Source organism: Cryptomeria japonica, chromosome 6 (genome assembly GCF_030272615.1).
Source record: "Cryptomeria japonica chromosome 6, Sugi_1.0, whole genome shotgun sequence".
Lineage (NCBI taxonomy): Eukaryota > Viridiplantae > Streptophyta > Pinopsida > Cupressales > Cupressaceae > Cryptomeria > Cryptomeria japonica.
In genome coordinates, this window is record NC_081410.1 from 581,822,016 (window position 1) to 581,845,908 (window position 23,893).

Sequence of the window (23,893 nt, forward strand, 5' to 3'; positions counted from 1 at the left end):
GTTAACACTAGCTACTGAATCTCACAAAATTGATTGCTTAGGAAAGGAGTGTTATATGCATATTTGGCGTTACAGACTCAGTAATTGGTATGATTTTTGTTGTGGGATCCAGTTAAATATGAATTCCTTGACTGTTGTGGATAGCAATATATCTATGTTCCATTTTGGAGAAAATGGATGTGCAGTACATTTTTTTTCTTGTTTATTTTGTTAAAGTTGAATAAATGTGATAGTTTATTCAGGCTGGATTTTACAGAACATTTTGATAGAAAGGACTCTATTGCATATGGGCTTTAATATTTATTAGACAAAATTTGCCTTTAGGATGGTCCTATTTTGTTAAAATATTCTCTCCTTATCAAAATGCAGTTTAATAAAAAATTAAATTCTATTTTCAGTTTAAAAGAATACTTCATTTGTATATTTCAATAGAGTCCTTAAGATGTAATATTTAAATAATGCTGAAATTCGTTAATGATTTTGGAGGGTACCTAAATTGATTGTATTTGATTAGCAGATGAATTTTTATTTCTATATTGAGTGCTTATCTTCTGATGCAGATGAAAACGAAATTGATTATGTTAGGGTATTGAACAGAGCACTTCCTAGTGATATTCGTGTTCTTGGTTGGTCTCCTGTACCCGATCACTTCCATGCAAGGTTTTTTCTACTTCTTTTTGCTTCTTGTAATGTTATATTTTAACATAAAAATGTTGTCTATGGCTATATAATAAATCTACAAGTTAGAAGTTGTATTTTTCGACTTGAAGAAGGCCTAAGTTTTTCAACAATAACAATGAAAATTATAAATATTAATTAATACACGATATGTGCTTTAACAGACTCAAATATGAGTATTAACTTAAAAATTAGAAATAATTAGACCACTATATTGTCTTGGACAACTAACTGTACCATAAAGGTAACTCTCCCAATGAGAAGTGTGAACCAAGTAAATGTATCACAAAGCCGGCTTCTAAAAGGATAAGATAGGCCTTGAAACTCAAGGAAAAATGTGCTGCCAAAATCAGTGTCATTGTTGAAGATTCTCAGGCTGATTTGTAAGGGCAATCTCATCGTGGTTGACATGTATAAATGAACCCCATGGGTCTTGTTTTGTGAAATAACACATCTGATTACTTTAACTTGTATTGCACATTATACAATTAAAATATAGTGAAGAATACATAGGTAGAGTTTCATTGGTGGTTGATGTTGCGTTTCCCTATGTGGGTAGTTGGGTTTTTCATCGTCCTTAGTTATATTTCCTAGAAATGCAGTGCCTTTGCTAGTATTTCATACACTTGATGAATAGATTAGCCATTGTATTTCTTGTTCACATTTCTTTTCTGTGTTGAATTTTAAATGTCATTAGAGTAGATTTATTCCATATCTTACGTGGTATTAGAATCATAATGCTCTATTTGCTATTTTATCTCAATCATTGAGGGTTTTGGGGTTTAGAGGGACACTATGTTTGCAAGGTAATTTCAATGAATTGTAGATCAAATCTGAGCTCACCATTGTGTACACATGATCAAAGAAAGCCAGTTCAAACCAAACACCTAGAGGCCAACTAAGAAGGGTTATTTGTTTCATATTATTTATGATTTATTGCATATAAAAGGCATTCAAAGCATAATAGTAGAATTCTATGTTGAGCACACAGTTATACTGAGAGGAGGGGGGTGAATCTGTATAACAATTACTTTTCAAACTTAAACTTTATTAATCACGATTACAACAACTATTCAAATGCAAAGAACTCAAGAACACAATATTTACGTGGAAACCCTAAAATGGAGAAAACCACGACAATATGATTGCTTTAAGTTTATATAAATAACAATTTCTTCGCAATTTAGAGGCACCAACCTCTCATTGGATTTGTGAGCACCATGTAATGCCCCCTTCTAGGAGGCTACCAATTCCCAATGACTAACATACATCACTATGCATTATTATCTACGTAACCCGGGGATGCGTCCCTCGGGCTAAAATCCCCCGTCCCTGCATCGGGGACGTTTCGGGGACTTGGGGATGTCTAGGGGGCGTCCACCTGCTGTCCCCAAAATTGCAAAATTTGTGGCAAACATCCCGGAAACTTGGGGACGACAGTGATTCTCAAAGGGTACGTCCCCTCGTCCCCAATATGGTTGGGGGATGTCCCCCCCTCCCCTAACCATCCTGAGGACGGCCGGCTGTCCCCCTTTTCCTAGCACATTAAAAAAAAAAAGACTCAAATGCTCAAAAAAACATTTTTTAATTTTATTATAGGTCTGTAAAACTGGATTATCACTAATATGATGGGTAAACATGTCTGAATCACTTCTAAAAGCACTTAGAAATAATGAGCAGCAGCGTGGTAATAAATTTCACAAACACTTAGAACTCGCTAGTGCGTAAAAAAGTGGTTGCAGGTCTGCAATATTGGACTTTTCACAATTATAAAAGGTAAACAAGTTTGAAACATAGCCAAAAGCACTTAGAAATATGAAGAGCATCTTGGTATAGAATTTCACAAACACCCAAAACTTTTTAGTGCATAAAGGCTTGTAGGTCATAATAGAAATGGAAGACTATCAAAATATCCTCCAACCAGAAAGAAACAATGAACTACATGCAAACAAGCGTTGGCATATTGACAATGCATTTTCAATTTTAATGCATATTGAGTATTGACAATGAATTTTGAACACAAATGTGGTATGTTAAGGTTCTATGATGTACATATACCTGCTTTATCCATATGAATACAATGTATATATACATGCTTTATATATTTTTCACATGAACATTTAAAATTTCCCTATATATTTTAAATTTTCTCTATATTTTATATAGCCGTCCCCTTTGCCGTCCCCCCGCTGTCCATTCACCCTTGGGGCTCTAGGGATGGATTATATTTTATTCCGCTTCTCCCTAATAACACCATGCCTCTCCTTAGGGGGAAAATAATTAGAATTGGTTAAATTGCTTAGGGCTATGAATATATTAATATCTTATTGTACTATGAGCATATAACTGTACTATACATAAATGGAATTAGCCATAACTGATTTATATAACTGATTTCCTATTACTATCATATATTAACTATGGAATGGAAAACCAGGTGAAATTGATTACTTTATAACTGTGTATATGCTTTTTCTCAAATGGACTTATTAGAACATAATTATGAGAGAATATTCATAAATTAGATGCAAGATACATGCCTGTTAATGTTGTAGCTGTAGGAGTTATCATTCACCTGAGATCTTCTTGCTGTTCTTCTCAGGTATCTTGTGTTCATCTATTTTGTGCTCTATATTCATTTTGAGGAAGCTGGAAGTGTTTCGATTTTGTATATTATTTGTAACCGCTCTTATTGCGTGTGTATGCTTGCTGACATCGTCTCTATTTTCTTCGCATTCTTTACGGTAATGGCAACGACTTTCTGACTATTGTCGGCGTGAGAGTATGTATCGAATTCCTTGGTTTCCGTCAGTGACTTGCTTGCTAGTTGGAAATTCATTTTATTTCCCCTTCGCATTTCATCCATTGGAAGGATCGGTTTTCTATTGCCTTTGTGGCTTGGTTGTCATCCATGTATGAATTGGCATGAAATGTAACTGTCAATAGTTCTTTTGTGAACGACTTTCCTTCTTCTTCCCTCAGGAGATATATCGTGTGGTGCTTCTTCTATTTGCGTGGTTCTTTCAGTAATCTGGGTGCTTTCGTGAAGTTTAGAGAAGATATATTTTATATATGCTTTCTTCCATATGAAAGAAAGATTGATAGCCGTATTGTAGTAGTGTGTGTTCTGAGTGCGTGAAGATTTCTAGTGAGAATATAGTTTAAGATATGTGCGTATGATCACTCCAGTGGATCATTTTTGTTTCTGAACTTCCTTCGGCTAGTTTGAATGTTTTTCAGAAGCTATCAGTTTTTAAAATTATTATCAGCTTCTACCATTGATTGTTATGTGTTAACAATCTTGCTTGATTCAAGCTTCAGAAGCATTGTATTGAGAGTTGTGCATTTCAATAAGTTTAATTTTGGTGTGGCTTGGTTTTTCTCCCTCTAAGTGGAGGGTTTTCCCAAGATAAGTTATTTTGCTTCTTGTTCTTGTGTTTCAAATTTCTGAGTTTTAATCTTTCTGGTTCTAATTTTAACTTGGTATCGGAGCGGGTCTAAAGAAAAGATCTAGAACTAGATTGCTTTACTTTGAAATATTCCTTGCTTTAGCTTAGCTTGTTTATTTCAAGTCCTCTACAAATGTGGATGGACTCAGAGTTGAAGACAGGCTGGATGGTGCAGCTAATTATACCTCATGGAAATTCAAAGTCCTTATTGTTCTTGAATAGAAGGATCTTCTCAACTATGTGAAGTCTGTTGTAGATGAACCTTCTAATGATTCTGAGAAAGCACAATGGAGAAAGAATAATTTCATGGCAAGAAAGATACTTATTGATTCTGTTAAGGATCATCTACTACGTGTTATATCCAAGTTGGGTTCAACCAAAGAGATGTTCGAGTGCCTCCAAAGCTTATATGAATTCAAGAGCACTAGTAGAGCTCTAGCATTGAGACATCAACTCCTTCATATTAAAATGGCTAGAGGTGAATCTGTTGTTTCTTTCTTTATGAAGATTACAGAATTGAAGGATTAACTCAATGCTATTGGAGATTCTATTGAGGATAAAGACCTGGTTATGGTGGCCATGAATGACCTTCCTCACTCTTGGGAATCTTTCATTCAAGGTATTAGTGGAAGAAATGAACTATTCAAGTTTGATCGATTGAGAGCTGATTGCATTCAAGAGGAATGCAGATTAGAGGCAAGAGAAATTGGGCAAAAATCTCACCATGAAGAAGATCATATTCTTGCTGCCCATACTTCTAAAAGAAAAGGAAGGAAAGGAAACTTAAAGAGGAACAAAGATAGGAATTTTGATTCAGCTCTTGAATCTAAGAAGAGAAAGGATCTCTCTAGGGTTCAATGTTTCAGATGTGACAAGTTTGGTCACTTTGCTAGAGAATGGCCTTCGAGACCCAAGCATCAAGCTGCTGCCACAAATGTTGAAAATGCTTCTCCTCATAGAGAATCAAGTGAAAATTCAGAGGGTTTCTTATTTATTTCTGCTCTTTCGAGTAATGTTCCCTTTGATAGTAATACTTGGCTGATTGACAGTGGAGCTTCACATCATATTACAGGATATCGTGAGCATCTCTCTAATCTGATAGAAAAGGATTCTCATTTGCATGATATCATTGGTGATGATGCTTGTTATTCTGTGAAAGGAGCTGGAACCACTTCCTTTCATTTAGATTCGGGAATTCCTCTTCATCTGAGTTATGTGCTATTTGTTCCTAGAATCAAGAGAAATCTGATTTCTATCTCTGCGTTGGAAGATAAAGGATATCAAGTTGCATTTGCTGAAGGCAAAGTTCTTGCATGGAAGAAGAGTACTAGCATCAAGTCAGCTCGTGAAATTTGTGTTCATCATGAGAGCCTATACAGACTTTCAGCTCGCCCTATTCAAGCCTTAGCACATGATTCGATGTCTTCTAGTGAGTTGTGGCATAAAAGATTTGCTCATCTAAATTTCAGAACTCTTTCCTCCATGGAGAAGATGGTCATTGGTCTTCCTAAGATTAATAAAGATCATGATGGTGTCTGCAAAAGATGTGCTCTAGCTAAAAACATTAAAAGTCCTTTTCACTCTAGTGAAAGTAGAGCAAAAAAAATTCTAGAGCTGATTCATTTTGACTTGTGTGGTCCTATGTCTGTTGCTTCTTTAAGCGGTTTTTGGTACTATGTTACTTTCATTGATGACTTCTCTCGTAAGACATGGATTTACTTTCTGAAATCTAAAAAAGAATCTGATGAAGTGCTGTCTAGATTTGAAGAGTTCAAAGATCAAGTAGAGAATTTGTCTGATAAGAGGATCAAAGTTTTAAGATCTGACAATGGGGGTGAAAGTTTCAAAATTTCCATATAGAAGCTGGGATTAAGAGGGAGTTTTGTGTCCCTTATAATCCTCAACAAAATGGAATTGCTAAAAGAAAGAACAAATCTATTGTTGAGGCAGCAAAAGCCATGATTCACGATCAAGGCCTTCAAATATTTCTTTGGGCAGAAGCTTGCAGGACAACTGTTTATGTTCAGAATCGTAGTCCACATCAAATTCTAGACGATATGACTCCTGAGGAAACATACTCAGGTATTAAACTAGAAGTTAGTCATCTCAGAATTTCTGGGTGTTCAGTTTACATTCATGTACCTAAGGATAAAAGGTCTAAGAACCTTCAGGTAAGAAGGGAATTTTTGTTGGTTACAGTGAATCTTCTAAAGCTTACAAAGTCTACATTCTTGGTCAAAAGTAGATTGAAATCAGCAGAGATGTTTCATTTGAAGAAGATGTAGCTTGCAAAAGATCTAAAGGGACTTCTATGGAAATTGATAGAGAAGATCAAGAGATTTCTCAAGATATGGATACTGCTGCACCTGATTCCTCTTTTGAGATTCAGAGGGAGACTCCTGAATTAGAAGATCCTATTGATCCTGTTGATCCTGTTGATCCTATAGATAACTCTGCTGAACCAAGTAATGTTCTATGTGACAAGAGACCTTTGTGGGCCAGACATACTATGCAAGAGGCTGAAAAGTATTCAGCCCCTCGTGTTTTTTTCAGAGAGAGTAAGAGACCTCATAAATTTGTAGGATATGTTGTTTTAATGAGTCATATTATTGAATCCGAGCCTTCAAGTTTTAAAATGGCTTCAAAACAACAAGTATGGAGAGATGCAATGTTGGAAGAATATCAATCCATCATCAAGAATGACGTTTGGGATATTTGTTATCGGGAAAAAATGTATAGTTTAGTAATGATAATTATTGATAGTTAGTTAGCCGACGGGTAGGTAGTTGGAGTCGCGACGGTTGTGTCGCACCCCTTTGGCTGTCATATATTGTACCACCTCCGGGTGTTGGAGGACATGTAATATTGACGACAGATTATAATATGAACATCCTTTGACATTAATGGCAAGCTTATTCTGGTACTTCTTTTGTATTGGCATTGTGCATTACTGTTCGATTTCTGTATTCTTCCTGTTTACCCAGTGAGGTAAACATTTGGCGCCGTTGCCGGGGATCGAACCCGGGTCACCCGCGTGACAGGCGGGAATACTCACCACTATACTTCAGAACAGAAAAACATTCTAGTCGGCGACGACTGGAATCCGGTCTTAAAGACGGCGGCGTTCAAAATCTTCACAGAATACAAAGATGTGTTCGCTTGGACGTATAAGGACCTCAAGGGGGTACCACAAGAACTTTGTGTACATCGGATCCCTTTGGTTCCCGGAGCCGTGCCCATACGGAAGAGGCCATACAGGATGAACAAAAATTATGCGGCCAGGGTAAATAACGAAATTGACCGCATGCTTGAATCAGGGATTATCTTCAAGGTCCAGACGAGTGAATGGGTATCACCCATTGTGATATCCTTGAAAAAGGAGGCCGATCAGATAAGAATCTGTGTAGACTTCAGGTGTTTGAATGCTGTCACAATTAAAGATCCATTTCCCATACCATTCACAGACACCATCCTCGAGGAAGTCGCGGGTCACGAAATTTATTCATTTATGGATGGATTCTCCGAATATAATCAAATTTCCATTGCAGAGGAGGACAAATTGAAGACCACCTTTGTTGTAGAAGATGGCGTCTATGCATACAACCGGATGCCATTTGGGTTGTGCAACACGCCAGCTACCTTTCAACGGATAATCCTCCATATCTTCGATAAAATGTCCATAGGAAACTTCAAAGCATTCTTGGATGATTGGTCCATTTACAGCACGGAGGAGGCACATCTGGCTGCACTTGGCGAATGCATGGAGAGATGCCGACGAGCCCGCCTCGCCCTAAATCCCAAGAAATGCAGATTCATGGTGCCTCAGGGCAAGTTACTAGGGCACATCGTCTGCAAGGCTAGACTGAAGACGGACCCTGACAAAGTACGGTTCATTGTGGAGATGGAGGCGCCCGACGATGTCACTGGCGTCAAGTCATTTCTTGGGCACATCGGGTATTATAGGCGGTTTATTAAGAACTTTGCCCAAGTATCATACCCACTTGATAAGCTGACACGAAGGGGGGAGCCCTACGTCTGGGGGACGGCCCAAGAAGAGGCTTTTCAAGAGTTAAAGTCACGGTTGGTGGGTGCGCCAATCTTGACATACCCAGACAGGGACAAAGAGTTCCATGTACATGTCGACGCATCCAACTTCGCCATAGGGGCCACCCTGGCACAGGTTGGCAGCCACGGGCTGGACCACCCAGTGTATTTTGCAAGTCAACTCTTGTCAAACGCAGAGAGGAACTACAGCACGATGGAGAGAGAAGCCCTCGGCATGGTATACTCCGTCCAAAAATTCTAACATTACCTATTGGCGACACCATTCACATTTTATGTGGATCACCAGGCGTTGATGTATTTGGTGAACAAGCCAATCATCCAGGGGCGGATTAGTCGATGGTTGTTGCTGTTACAAGAATTTACGTTCAACATCATTGTCAGACCTGGCAGGAGCCATGTCATAGCCGACCAGCTATCACGGATCAAGTCTGGAGAGCCGGCCGAAGGCGTTAGCGAGGATTTTCCGGACGCCCATCTTTTCCGCATTGCCATCCTTCCTCCCTAGTACACGAGTGTGGGTGAATACCTGTCAACGTCAAAATTTCCTAAGGAAATGTCAGCAGGCGAAAGACGGAAACTTGTATTAAGAAGCTGAACATTCCAACTTATAAATGGCCTTCTCTACAAAATGGGACCTGACCAGATCCTACGACGATGCGTCTTGGAAGAGGAAATCCCAGGAGTATTGAGAGAAGCCCATGAAGGGGCCGCTGGAGGACACATGGGACCGGATACGACAGCAAGGAAGGTCCTACTAGCGGGCTTATGTTGGCCGACACTGCATAATGACGCCAGAGAATGGGTGACAAGTTGTGATACATGTCAGCGTGTTGGGCGACCGTTAAAGAGAGATTTCATGCCACTTAACCCATCGCATGCTCAAGAGTTGTTGGAAAGATGGGGGTTAGACTTCGTTGGTCCATTGAAACCGAGTTGCGCCCGACGATGTAGATACATTGTCGTGGCGACAGAATATTTGACCAAATGGGTCGAAGCGAGGGCTTTGGCAGACAACTCTGCCGTCAGTACAGCGAAATTTATTTATGAACAGATTATCACCCGGTATGGAATACCTATTCAATTGACAAGTGATAGAGGAGGGCACTTTGTAAATCATATTATTCGACTACTGACAACCGAGTTCAAAATTTTTCATTCCCTATCAAGTCCGTACTATCCCAGAGCAAACAGTCAGGCTGAGGCGACCAACAAAATCATGGTGTCGGTAATTTATAAGTCCTGTGGGGTGGAAAAAGAAGACTGGGAGGAGCGTCTGCCATCGGTACTTTGGGCGTACCGAACAACTTACAAAGTAACCACCGGGCAGACACCTTTCCAATTGATGTACGGCCAGGAGGCTGTGGTACCAGTGGAATTCATGGTGCCAAGTCTCAGAATCGCTATTGACAACAGGCTAGGCGACATGGAAAGCCTTCGAGAGAGACTATACGCCCTAAATAAGCTGGATGAAAGACGGACGATGGCACAATGGGCGACAGATGTGGCCCAGCAACGAAGGAAACATTGGCACGACCAACACATTCGGAGGGCGAGGTTCACCCCGGGGCAGTTAGTTTTGAAATATAATGGACGAAACGAAATTAAACCGGGGAAATTCAAAGTTCGATGGTTAGGGCCCTTCCGGATACGTGAGGTCAACACGAACGGGGCGATAAAGTTATGGACGCTGGACGGGAAGGAGATACCAGACGCAGTCAACGGGTCCAAACTGAAGGTCTATCACGAACGGAGGGATCCGGGAACCTCCAGTCAGACGGCCGCAGCTAAAAATTAGAAAATTTGAAAAAAAATATATATATATATATAAAATGGGAAAAAAATATATATATATATACGAAAATTTGAAAAAAAAAAGAGTATATATAAAAGAAAAATTGAAAAAAACAAAAAAACAAAAAAAAAAACAACGAAGAAGAAAAAGACCACCCTACGGTGGACACGTAGTGGCACCACCGAAGGTGGATACCACTGTGCGGTGGCACCACCGAAGGTGGATACCATCGTGCGGTGGCACCACCGAAGGTGGAAGCCACCGACGGGCCGCGTGAACATAAAGCCGCCCAAACCCAAACGGAGGAAATAAAACACACCACCACTGCCGAAGGAAAACAAGAAGATATCGCTGGGGGGGAAAGAAGGAAAATACCACGCGGTGCCAAGGAAAGGAACAACGCCGAAGGCACATCACGCCACCCGCGCAAAGGGAAAAGGAACAGCGTACGAAGAAGACCACGCCGCACGAAGGAAACACCGCGGAGGGAGAAGAAGCCCACGCCACGCCGCGCAGGTTTAAATCAGCGAAGGGGAAAAGAAGACGCAGCCGAAGGGAAAGGAAGGGCAACGCACAAAACGCCGGGGATAGAAAAGCCACCGAAGCCGCACCGCACGAAGGAACACCACCGCCAACCCCCGCCGAACAGCGCGAAAAGAAGGAAGCTACCGTGCGGTGGAAGGAAGGAAGTTGAATTTTGTGCGAACACCGTGCGGTCAATAAAAACGCACCGCACACAGGCATATCACCGTGTCTACCGCACGCCCAACACACAGGCACATCACCTCCCCACAGTCTTAGCTGCCCGGAGGCAGTTAGCCGCTTTTTGCAACGCGACGGCTAAAATCAAGAATCAGTTACAGGAAATTAATGGAGTCTGCAGGAAAGAGGAATTGGAAAAAACGGTTGCAGGAGGGCAGCCACATGAATAAGGATACGCGAGTTCTTCCTTCGGGTGTTCGCATAGCCAGTAACACAATGCACGCCAGGCAGAAGAGAAAGGCACCACAGCAGCATGCCGCACGAGGGAAGAACGCATTGACCCCACAGCAGATCATCTTTGAGGGATTGAATGGGTCCGAACGCAGGAAGTGGTGGCAGGATACACCAGATGATGATTTGGTGAAGAAGAGCCTTCGGAAAGCAGGAGTGGAGTGGGCCGTCCGAATGCCTGTGTTTGCTATCCGTGAGTATGAGGGAGCATTACGATTCATGGTTGATACCTTTGATCGCCATTCACGGACGAGTACTTTTGAATACCTGGGGAGGGATATCACGATATCCTTCAAACCTGCAGATTTTACGAGAGTGTTTGGCATTCCAGGAGTACATGGCAAGAAAGTGGAATTGAAAGCTAAGAAAATGACGCGGGAGGAAAAAGAATATTGGATTAAACGAGTATCCCGAGACTTGACCACAGCAGAATTAGAGAGCATTGTTGATGCCACGAAGAGCTGTGGGATGCGTAGGTCTTTTGTTGCAGAGGGCCATTGGCGATGCATAATGGACGTCGTCAAGAGCAGGTTGACGGGGTCTGGTAGGGCATCAGACATCGCTCTCCCTTAGATCGTATTGATGAACGGGTTGCTGAACGGTGTTGTGTATGATTGGGCTACATTGTTATCAGAGCGGATGTGCGAGTTCTTGATGATGGAGCATCGCACGTTTTACATGCCCCACTATGCCATCGGATTGTTTCTGGAGGCCACGCGAGAAGTAGTACCGGAGGCAGAATTGGAGATACAGCCACAGAAACCATTAGCAGACGGTGAGCCTCCTATCATGCATTGGAGACACCTTGATATTGGCCACTCTTCCGCGAAGCGGAAAAGGATATTCGAGACCACCTCAGTAGAACCTGATAGTGGGCGAGAAACTTCTAGCAGTGCAGAGGATTCAGAGGATTTGGAGGATGAGGATGACAGCAGCAGTCGGGCCACAGACGAGGGGAGGATGGAGCCCGCCGGAGAGCGAGTGTTGTTTGCACCACCCACACTCCCACTTGGCACACTTGTGGGGTCGTCAGCGGGCAGTACTTCGATTCCGGCATTTGGGCAGAGCCGCACGCCCGTTACACTCGGGCCCATGCAGCCGGCCGCATCACCTTCCCCCATACCACCGCAGCAGGCTCGTGCACCCGCCGCAGGACCGACTCCTGCAGAGGCATGTACTGACAGCAGGGCGGAGTCGTGTGGTCCACCGCAGGGAGGCGTGGCAGAGGAGATGGTTGAGACGGAGCCTCAGGTGCGATTGGACGTTGTGGGATCCGAGGCAGTGGTGACGGTTGCTGCCTCCTTGTTGGAGGAGCCCATCGCAGGACATGTTTCCGAGGGGGAGAGAGGGTCGGAGGTGTTGAGTGCAGCTCCATCGGTGGCGGCTATGGGGAGTTGGCTGACCCGGAGATTCCAGATGACAGTGATGCCACCCATAGGAGCAGCTGTATTCTCACCTCGACGAGAGCCTCCCACTGAGGTGGTGGATCTGGAGGATTCCTCGGCGGAGACGCAGGCACCAGCAGAGGGACAGGTGACTGGAGAGGGTGTTCCTACCGGCCCAGAGCAGGCGACTGCTATACTTGAGGGGGCAGGGGAGACACCGTTGTGCCAGCAGGATGCAGCAGGTGTGGTCCCTGAGGAGACTGTTGAGTTACCACGTGGGCTTCTTGTACCTACATCGGGGCTGGATGGGGAGGATATTGAGGTTTACTTGGCAGATATGGTGACGAGGGGTCGGCGAGTGGTGGCCGCGGCTCAGACACGAGCTCTGCAGCAGGTTGTGGAGGAGCAGGTCCTCCAGTTTATGCGAGACGGCTGTCCCGCAGCTTTCACTTCATGTTTTGAGGCACGAGGGTGGCCAGTTATCCAGACGGATGCGATGTTGGAGGCTTGGAGTGTGCCTCAGCCCGTCGTGGAGAGTAGGCTGACGACTCTCGTCCGGGAGATTGAGCAGGTTTACAGGGAGGCCTACTATGCCTTACGCCAGACGCAGCATGAGTCTGCGGTTTGCGAGGCTGCTCGAGTTGAGTTAGAGCAGGACATGGCCAGACAACAAGCCTCGTGGGCAGCCGAGAGATCAGAGTTGGTAGCACAGCTTGAGACAGCCCGCGCAGAGAAGGTTGCGGTGGACACCCGTCTTTCGGAGGAGCAGAGTGCTCGGAGTCTCGTCCAGCAGGAGTTAGATGTTGTTCAAGCTCAGTTGGTTCGCATGACAGAGTCCGCCGATACCAAGGAGAAGGAGCTACTGGAGGCTGCGCTTATGGTGAAGACGGCCTTAGAGAAGGTGTTGGTGGCAGAGCGGGATGTGGCAGCACGCACCCAGCAGGTCTATGAGCTCCGCGCCCGCCTGGCGGCCCAGACACTCGCATCTCAGCCTTCGACTTCAGGGACGCTTCCTCAGCCCCCTCCTTGACTTTGTTTTGGGTGTATATATGCATTGTCTCCATTTTGTTGTTAGTCGTCGGAGACGACTTCTTTTTTGGGGGGGATGATGTTATCGGGAAAAAATGTATAGTTTAGTAATGATAATTATTGATAGTTAGTTAGCCGACGGGTAGGTAGTTGGAGTCGCGACGGTTGTGTCGCACCCCTTCGGCTGTCATATATTGTACCACCTCCGGGTGTTGGAGGACATGTAATATTGACGATAGATTATAATATGAACATCCTTTGACATTAATGGCAAGTTTATTCTGGTACTTCTTTTGTATTGGCATTGTGCATTACTGTTCGATTTCTGTATTCTTCCTGTTTACCCAGTGAGGTAAACAATATTGTTCCTAGACCTCAAGGTAAATCTGTTGTTTCTTCTAAATGGCTGTTCAAAATTAAACATGCAGCTGATGGGAGTGTTGAAAAATATAAAGCTAGATTCATAGCTAGAGGTTTTTCTCAAAAGGAAGGTATAGACTATGAGGAGACCTTTGCTCCTGTAGCTTGGTACACTTCAATCAGAACAATCATTGCTATTGCAGCTGTTAATGGGTGGAAATTACATCAGATTGATGTAAAGATAACATTCTTGAATGGTGTAATTGAAGATGTTTTTTATTGAGCAGCCAGCTGGTTTTGTGATTCATGAGAAAGAATCACTTGTATGTAGATTGAAAAGGGCCTTGTATGGCCTTAAGCAAGCTCCGCGTGCATGGTATGAAAGAATTGATCATTATTTGCTGAGCTTGGGTTTTCTCAAAAATGATGCAGATCCAAATATCTACTTCAAGGTAACTGATGATAAAGCCTTAATTCGAGTTCTTTATGTTGATGATTTATTTCTTACTGGAGAGGATGATCTCATGTCTAGATGTAAGAAAGAATTAGCTTTTGAATTCGAGATAAAGATCTCGGTTTTATGCATTATTTTCTTGGATTAGAAGTGTGGCAAAGATCAAATGAAATCATACTGAGTCGAGGGAAATATGCCATTGACATTTTGAAAAGATTTGGTATGTTAGATTGCAAGTCTATATTAACTCCTATGGAAGCAAATTTGAAAAAGTTACATGAGGTTGCAGCTAGTTCAGATTTAGTTGATCCCACTATGTATAGGCCTGATATATTAGGCCTATATCAGGCCTGATATATTTGATTGAATCTTTGATGAATTTAGTCAATACAAGGCCTGATAGATGTTATGTTGTTAACACTCTCAGTTAGTTCATGTGTGAGCCTAGACATATTCATCTTGTTGTAGTGAATCATATATTGAGACATGTGAGTGGTACAGTAGGATATGGTCTGAAATATATTTCTTGTGAAGGTCTGAACTTGCAAGGTTTTTCTTATTCAGATTGGGCAGGGTGTGTGCATGACAAGGAGAGCACTTCCGGTTATTGTTTCAGCTTAGGTTCAACTGTGATATCCTGGTGCAGTAGGAAGCAATCATGTGTGGCCCAAAGTACAACAGAAGCTGAATATGTTGCAGTGTGTGTAGCATCACGTGAAGCAGTGTGGATTCGAAAGCTTCTTGCAGGACTATTTGGGCAGCCTTTGGAACCAACAGTAATTTTTTGTGACAACCAAAGCTGTGTAAAGTTTTCAGTTAATCCAGTTTTTCATGATAGATCCAAGCATGTGGAGATTGAGTTTCATTATTTAAGAGATATGGTTCAAAGGAAAGCAATTGAGCTCAAGTACATTTGCACAGATGAGCAGACAACAAACATTCTCACCAAGTCACTTACTAGAGTGAAGTTTTCTTATTTTCGAGATAAGCTTGGTATTGTGGAGAATGATGCTCTTGCTGAGAGAGAGTCTCAGCTTCGGTGATTCTCATTTCATGTGATGGAGAAATTTGAGGTGAAAGCCCTTGTACTGCATTTTTCTCTGTGACGGAGAAATTTGAGGTGAAAGCCCTTGATGCTCTTTCCACATATCGGAGTAGCCATAGTGGATGTCATGTTGAGAGACTCCAAGACAACATCACATTGAGTGACTCCGTGATGATAGCTTGTGTTTATTTCACTCATGGGAGTAGCCATGGTGAACATCATGTTGAGAGAATCCATGATGCTATCACGTTGAGAGAATCCGTAATTAAATTTTGCTATTTACACAATGGGTATAGTCATTGTGTTTGTCATGTTGAGAGACTCCATGACTTGAAAGTCTGTAAATGATATCTCCTTTGCTAAGAGGGAGTGTTATTGTTGTAGCCACATGAGTTATCATTCACATGAGATCTTCTTGCTTTTCTTCTCAGCTATCTTGTGTTCGTGTATTTTGTGCTCTATATTCGTTTTGAGGAAGCTGGAAGTGTTTCGATTTTGTATATTATCTGTCACCGCTCTTATTGTGTGTGTATGCTTGCTGACATTTCTCTATTCTCTTCGCATTCTTTCCCGTAATGGCAATATAATGTCCCCTTATGGACTATCTTGGTAAGTGGGGACAATTATCTTGATTCCTATTCTTTCTCTATCAAATGATTGAGATTTAAACCAAGTGAAGGGTATCACACAGATTATCAATTGTTATTTCTTACCCAAATATGTCAGAATTGATGTAGAACTGATAGCAAGGTCTGATATATAATTATGAGATATACCATAAATGAGATTACTTAATTACTTAGTGTGATAAAGGAATGAGGCTGGTCTAATGTACGATATGCCTCCCAATTGATATATTCATATATATGGCTTTTGGCAACGGTTTACACTCTCTGATATATATCAGTTTCTTATACCCACGTCTATGTATTTCTAACAGCGATATGTAACTATTCTCAAATGATACCCCTTTCCTTTAATGGTTGGAATGCCTTATTATATCTTGATGGTGAATACGACAGGTTGCGTTTCCAAAAGATACGTCTATTAATGCTTCTAATTGTGTTATAAGTACACACTCGTCATTGACAATTCTTTGCTTTATTAAATATTGTGGACTAATCATGTGAATAGCAACGTCTTAATACAGATTGCTATACCGTAATTAATAATGGTCTTCGTCACTAATCGAGGCTTGTCAAGATGCCTTAGTCACTATACTTGAAATCGTATTTGATCCGCATAAAAGACTAATATATCGAGTTCTTTTGAACTGATCAGGCAATCCGATCATTAAACCCATTAATTGGATAGTACTTGAGTACCGACCTCCTCTAATCGCCTTTCCTTGCAGAATTAATTCTTATATTCGGTGGTCATCTTATATTTACGATGGTGTGAATGGAGGCTCCCATATTCTCGGCGCTACCTTGTTTGATATTAATACTGTCTTCATGAAATCGTTGTACCTAATATTTAATTAGTCTTATGCTTGACATACTCATAAGTTTACTTTCTATGAATCACTTCTTATATACTAGATTAGTTTTCTCTTTCCTTGATCACAGTCTTGTGTAATCTCCGCTTCTCAGCGATAAAATGGAAAGATCGATAGCTTTAATCTCGTTAACTCAATCAACCATTCTTCACGGCACAGAGAGCGAGCATAGCTCCTAAGGGAGTATGGCACATTTGTGCCATCCGTAACTCCCACTAATAACTCATGGTTATTTGCAGATACTCTTCAGTCAGTAACTCTTGCAATCTCATTTTATAATTCCTGATACCCTTATGTGCCTCTCAACAGCAGGATTGTTATCGTTTAGAGATTACCTACATTAGCGGCGGTAATATTGAATACTACCAAAGAAGACCAACGCTTTTATTTGAGTATATACTCCGAACGAAATACACAGCGACAGGACATATAATCTGATCTATTTTGATAGCTATTCTAAGATGAAGTTATTTTCTCCGTGCTAATTTGATAATCTTTTTTTAAGAATTCTAGGACTGTTTAGATGGGGACATCATAGGCAACGACTTTTTGACTTTTGTCGGCACGAGAGTATGTATTGGATTCCTTGGTTTCCGTTACCGACTTGCTTGCTAGCTGGAAATTCATTTTAGTTCCCCTTTGCATTTCATCCATTGGAAGGATCAGTTTTCTATTGCCCTTGTGGCTTGGTTGTCATTCGTGTATGAATTGGCACAAAATGTAACTGCCGATAGTTCTTTTGTGTGCGACTTTCCTCCTTTCGTTGGGAGATATATCATGTGGTGCTTCCTCTATTCGGGTGGTTCTTTTAGTAATGTGGGTACTCGCGTGAAGTTTAGAGAAGATAAATTTTATATATGCTTTCTTCCGTATGAAAGAAAGACTGATAGCCGTATTGTAGCAGTGTGTGTTTTGAGTGTGCGAAGATTTCTAGTGAGAATATAGTTTAAGATATGTGCGTATGATCACTCCGGTGGATCATTTTTGTTTCTGAACTTCCTTCAGCTACTTTGAATGTTTTTCAGAAGCTATCAGTTTTCAGAATTATTATCAGCTTCTACCATTGATTGTTATGTGTTAACAATCTTGCTTGATTCAAGCTTCGAAAGCATTGTATTGAGAGTTGTGCTTTTCAATAAAGTTTAATTTTGGTGTGGTTGGGTTTTTCTACCTCAGGTGGAGGGTTTTCCCAGGATAAATTATTGTGCTTCTTGTTCTTGTGTTTCATATATCTGAGTTTTAATCTTTCTGGTTCTAATTTTAACAATGCCTGTTGTCAGAGTTGATAATAGCAATACTGTCAAACTACTGTTAACAGATTTGATTGCCTAAGATGCGATTCAATCTCCTTAATTGAATGCAGTTCTATATTATTAACTTCTGGGATCTTCGATGCCTAGATTTTGTAATGGAAGATGTCCTTTATACCCTTTCTTTGCTTGTATATAGTCATGACTATTCCAAGGATCACATGGGTTAGTGGAGACATGTTTATCGGTTAGCAAGGGCTGTGCCCCTAGACCAAACACATCTCTTCCCCTTATCAATATTATTAATGCTAAGTATAAATTATTTAATTGATTAGGCATTACAACTATTTAAATAAAGAATTAAATATTATTATTGGTTAAATAAACTAAATACCATTATTGATTAAACCTGTTAGAGTTATCATGTTGTGGCTAATAATTATTTATTTAATTATTAGTCTATTATACTCTACGCTTAAGCTAAACTTAGGCATCTTATAATTCTTTAGGGTTTCTAATATCCTTTTATAAGGATTCTCTCTTTGTAATTTAAGTAATTGTATTGCATTATTCTTGCACAATCAATATGACTCCTCTTTTTTGGATCATTGAATTCTGGCCTCCATAGCTTTGTTTTTGCTTCTTTCCTTGTGTGACAGGTTTGTATGCAGGTGATCCTTGGGAGCTGTAGAGTTGACTTTTCCTAAACTCCTTCATGGTATCAAAGCTCAGATCTGTTGTTGCCTGTTCTTGTTTTTTGAAGATTTTTTGGAGCTTTGAGGGTTTCAAGTTTTTTAGAGCTTTTTATTTGGGTCTTGGGTGCTTCTTTGTGTTTGGGCATTTTGGGCTCAAACAGACCTCGATGTTGAACTCATAACACCCAAAAACCCCCATTTTCATATAAAATTTCTCCATTTTGGACAACTTTGGCCTCTGAATTTTTTTTTTGTTTTTTTCCCAATTTTTGGCATGAATTTCAAGAAATTTGTTAAAAAAAAATTAAAAAATTGTTTTGGGCAGTTTTACGGCATAGCCAGGCTGGGATGCCACCGACAGTTTTTTAAACCGCTGCGGCTGTCGTAGCAGTTGCCGCCAACGGTTTATTGACCGCTGTGGAGAGTAGCTGCCGCCAGCGGTTCTTAAACCGCTGTGGCGTGCAGTAACCGCAATAGTAAACTACTTGCAGTCCCGCCACCGTCAGCGGCTGCCGACATAGCAGCGCCGCCCACAGTACCACCACCGCTAGCAATGCACCACCTCTGCTGCCGCTCAACCTGACCCACCTGCCACCTCCGCCCAGTCACCACTCCTGGCACTTTGCATGCTTTTTGATAGGGGGGTCGTTTTTTTTGCCATAACTTGGGCGAATAGAGTCGGATTTTGGCAAACGAATAGGCATCGGAAAACTCTTTCTGAGCTCTCTTTAGATCTGGAGGTTTGATCTTCTGTTTTTGTTGTTTTGATGTCTTTTTTGATGTCAAATCCAAAAGTTCTTTTTTGCACTCCGGGAGGCATATCTTGAGCATCCGGATTCCGTTTTTGGCACACGAAATATCGTAGGAAATCTGGTTCTGTGCACTTTCCAGTGGTATGGGTCTTCTTTCTAGATTCTGCTCCAGGTACATTTTATTCAGTGTTTTGCATTTATGCACTCTGGTGAATATCTTGGATGTTTCAGCTCCTCTGATCCTTTTCTTTGTGTGAGATGACTCATTTTTGGCTATTATTTTTGTATTTCCAGCCTTTTGTCTTCTTTGAGCATTATATACATCATTTTGTAAGCATTTTCCTTTTTGCAAATGCACCGGGATAAAGTGCCACTAAGCTTTGCATGCTTGGGATCTTGCACATCTTGTGCCTTATTGTACTTGCACTCCATTATAAAGTGTCATGGGGGGGTTTGATGTTTGCCTTTGTTTACCATCTACCTTTGTCACATGAGTGTTCTGTTGATGTGTTTTTTATGCACATGCGAACACAGAATAAAATACCAAGGTATCTTATCCTCTCTTGAACAAAGTTATTCGAATGTTGAAGATTTGCCTAAGGATCAATCGAAATAACTCCAAGGTTCTAGTATGTAGGGTCTCTACATGTGGATAAGCTCTATTGGTGTGATGTGAGTATGCTGGATTCACAAGGGGACTTACATTTGATTGCCTGAATGCTTTGATATGTTGGAACTTAAGTCCTACCTACTAGCTGGGAGATTTAAAAAGAGCAAAAGATTGAGGGTTCAGGAAGTCTACTCTAAGACTTAGAATGCAAGAAGATAGATGAATGACTAGGTGGAGTCCTACTGGGCTAGGTCTCACCATCAAAGTAAACAATTCGACACCAGCTCAGTGCAATCTTCTAAGGGATGCTTCAAATATGTTCAAATCGTTACACCATCAGACACTGATCACCATTCAAGTTAATGCATGAACAATAGACGCATAACTATTCAAGATTAAGCTCATTCAATGCCGGTTGACCACGTAGGGCGCCCTTACCATCAATAAGAGGCTAGTGGTATGGACTAGGTGGATTCCACACGAGTGCATTCAACAATTTCTCTCCATTCAATCTAATTATCTACCATCTTATATGAAGATTCAACAAGAAACCATGCACATTGCAAAGGGACAACATATTTCACCACATCTTCAATGAAAATGGAATCTTTTACAATTAAGGCAACAATTTCTTGCCTTCTCCTCCTACTCTCCTCTAACTTCTATTCTATTCACCATTTCTTTTCTACTGGCTATTCATTGCCTATCAACTATTGACTATTAACCTTTATAAATGAAGAGCCAGAGCTTTATATAGAGAACTCATTACAATTCAATGGCTCAGATTGTTTTACAATCAATGGCTAGGATTACAAGATGGAAACCCTAATTAGGGTTTGTTACAACAAACTCTATTAGCTCATGAGAAAATTACATTCAATGTTTGTGAACTAATAGGAAATAGAGATATGTACATCGGAGTTTGTGCCTTCATGTATAAGCATGGTTAACTGAATTTGGACATGCTGATGTGGACCTTTCTGATTGGAGGAACAGTGACTGGGATGCCACCTTGTCTTGCGTTTGTGCTTGGTCAAGGAACGTTGAGCAATATCTCTTGATACTCAATGTGATGATGATGAGAAGAGGACTTTGATTAACTCTTCTGAAACTATCTGCCTCTTCGATCATTTTCAACGTACCCTTGCGATGACCTTGGTTAATCCTCCTTCGTCCTTGATATACTTGATGAATGGTGTACCTTTCCTTGACTCCCTTGTGTTTTCCTATGAGATCCTCTTGAAGAGGTCTTCCTTTAACCTTAATGTTGAAATATTCTTCTTGAGGTCCTCGTTCTGATCTCTCTCCAACCTGGTCCTTCCGATCTCTTTCTTTTCCTGCTGCAAAACAAACAAATGAACATCAAACACATATGATATATAGCTTATACAATCTCATAATTTGATATAATTTCTGGTTTTATGTGATTTGCAGGTCTGATAGGTGCAGGTTTAGGGGAGATTGTCCTTTGCTTGAGCAAATTTGCTCTTGCTATGATGAATTCAGTCCTTCCTTTGTTGAATTTTTCTGCTGTTAGGATGTACTCCGCCCCTTAAAGTGACTGATCTGCTTTAAAGTTTCCCTTTTTAGAGACTAAACTTTGGATTATTTTGGTGCCAAATTGCTTACAATTTGATGAATTTGCTTTGTCTTGAGGGCAATGTACGTGCCTTTAGCATGAATTCGCTCTTGTACCTTCGGAAGGTACATGGTTTCTCATTGATTCGCTCCTGTACCCTTGAGAGGTACATGAGCGATTTTCAATAATGCACTTAATTTGAACACAAATTGATGAAAACTAGCTCGTGTAGAATGATTTTTAGGAGGCTTATGATGTTTGAATGTTTGAATCATGTCCAAGAAAGTTTCAAAACGTTTTTCGTTTGCAAGGTACCCACTTCTAAGATAATTCGCTCTTGTCCCTCTGAGAGGTACATGAGCGAATTAGCCTTTTGCTCAATTCGTGCCTTCATTTTGCTTAGAACTTTATCTCTCAATCCTTCTTTCATGAAAGTCATGTCACTCTGCCTTCAAAATTGCTCAAGGGTGAGATTCGCTCAAGGCCTTAGAAGAAGTACAAGGTCTCCTTAGGAAGTTCGCTCTTGTCCCTTTGGAAGGGTCAGGAGCGAATTTGGCTTTTTAGCTCAATTCGTGCTTCTTTTCTCATCATGACCATGTTAATTTGTCTTCAATTTTGCTTAGGATGAGATCCACTCAATGCCTTAGGTGAAAAATGAAGCCCTTTCAAGAATTTCGCTCCTGTACCTTTGGAAGGGTCAGGAGTGAATTAGGAACATGAGGCTTAGATGCTGATCAAAAACTCACTCTTCTCCTTTATCCACGTTGCTATGGTCTTGAGGCATACTAAGAAGTCACCTTTAAGGCTTAATTGCTCAAAATGTTGGATCAACAACATGTCTTAACTTTTTCGCTTGTGTACCTTAGAGAGGTACGGGACCCTTAGGAAAATTCGCTCCTGTACCTTTGAAAGGGTCAGGAGCGAAATTTGCTTGATAGCTCAAATCCTTAACCTTTTACCATTCAACTTCATTTCAATGTTCTTCAAAGGCATAAAAGAATCATCTCCCCTTCACTCAAGGCCTAAAAGCATGAATTTGATCCAAATGAGAAGGAAAAGGGGAGGTTTAGTAAAATTCGCTCCTGTACCTTTGGAAGGGTTAGGAGCGAAATTGACAATGTTGCTCAAATTCTCCATACTTTATCCTTCAACTTGGTTTGAATTCTCTTTTAAAGGGAGGCATAACTCAACTTTCTTTCAATCAAGCCCTGAAGACGTGAGTTTGGATCCAAGTAAGGAGCAAGAAGGTGTTTTTAAGAAAATTCGCTCCTGTACCATTGGAAGGGTCAAGAGCGAATTTTATGCTTGTGCTCAAATTCTTAACTTCTTCTCCAAATTTCTAAGTTCAAGCTTGTTTAAATTCGTCCTCAAAGGTAAGTTCAATTTGATTCCTCGTCCAATCAACACTTTAAAGTGGGATTTCCTTCCAAATTAGAAGCACAAAGAGAGCCTAAGAAGAATTCGCTCTTGTACCTTTGGAAGGGTCAGGAGCAAATTTGATGCTCTAGCTCAAATTCTCATCTCTTTCTTCAAATCTTCACGTCTAAACCTCACGACCTTGCTCCTCAAAGGGAAATGAATGGAATTCGTATCAAACAAAGCCTTAAAGTGAAGTCTTCGATCCAAATAGGGGAGCAAAGGGAGCCTAAAGAGAATTCGCTCCTGTACCCTTGGAAGGGTCAGGAGCGAAATTTGATAATCCAGCCCAGGGTCTCCAATTTTCTCCAATTTTACACGCTCAAGTCTCAGGAAAACCGGTGATTTTGTCCTCATTTGCACAAGCAATTGTGCTTAATGAAATTGTCCTAGATTGTGTTGAATTCACTTCTTCCTTGTAAAATTCAGGTTTCTTTTTCCCATAATTATGTCACTTTCAGATTGATGAAATCCAACCTGAATCTAATATGGACCAGGTCTGTAGAAATACCCCCAATGTGCTCTTCTTTATTCAAATTAAGATCCTTTTGCCTCAACCTTGAATTAAGCACAGAATTAGGCTTTAAACAAGTTGCTTTTGCTTCATCTCAAGCAGAAATTGGCCTCAAATCAGGTCTGATTGTAAATTTAGTGTTGGATGATAATGATGGCTTGCATCTAATTAGGTCTGCTCCTTTTGAATCCTGCTTCCTAAATTCATTTAGGTCTGATCTGCTCTGATTTGCCCGAGTCTTTTATTTTTTCACCTGAAAGTAAATAAAAAGACAATTTCAATTAAGAAGAATCAAACAAAACTTAACAACATTATTACCTTTATCAATC

General features: G+C 41.0%; 1 protein-coding gene across 7 annotated transcripts in view; it reads left to right on the plus strand.

The window, feature by feature from the left end:
* Nucleotides 1–23,893, plus strand: part of LOC131035677 (uncharacterized) — a 376,645-nt gene that overhangs the window by 117,969 nt on the left and 234,783 nt on the right. For all 7 annotated transcript variants that reach the window (XR_009358274.1, XR_009358273.1, XR_009358275.1 and 4 more), the window contains one exon: nt 561–660. Coding sequence is in view for 4 of the 7 variants with exons in the window: in XM_059207503.1 (XP_059063486.1) it covers nt 561–660 (100 nt within the window). In the remaining 3 variants the exon portion in view is untranslated. The remainder of the gene's footprint in view (nt 1–560; nt 661–23,893) is intronic.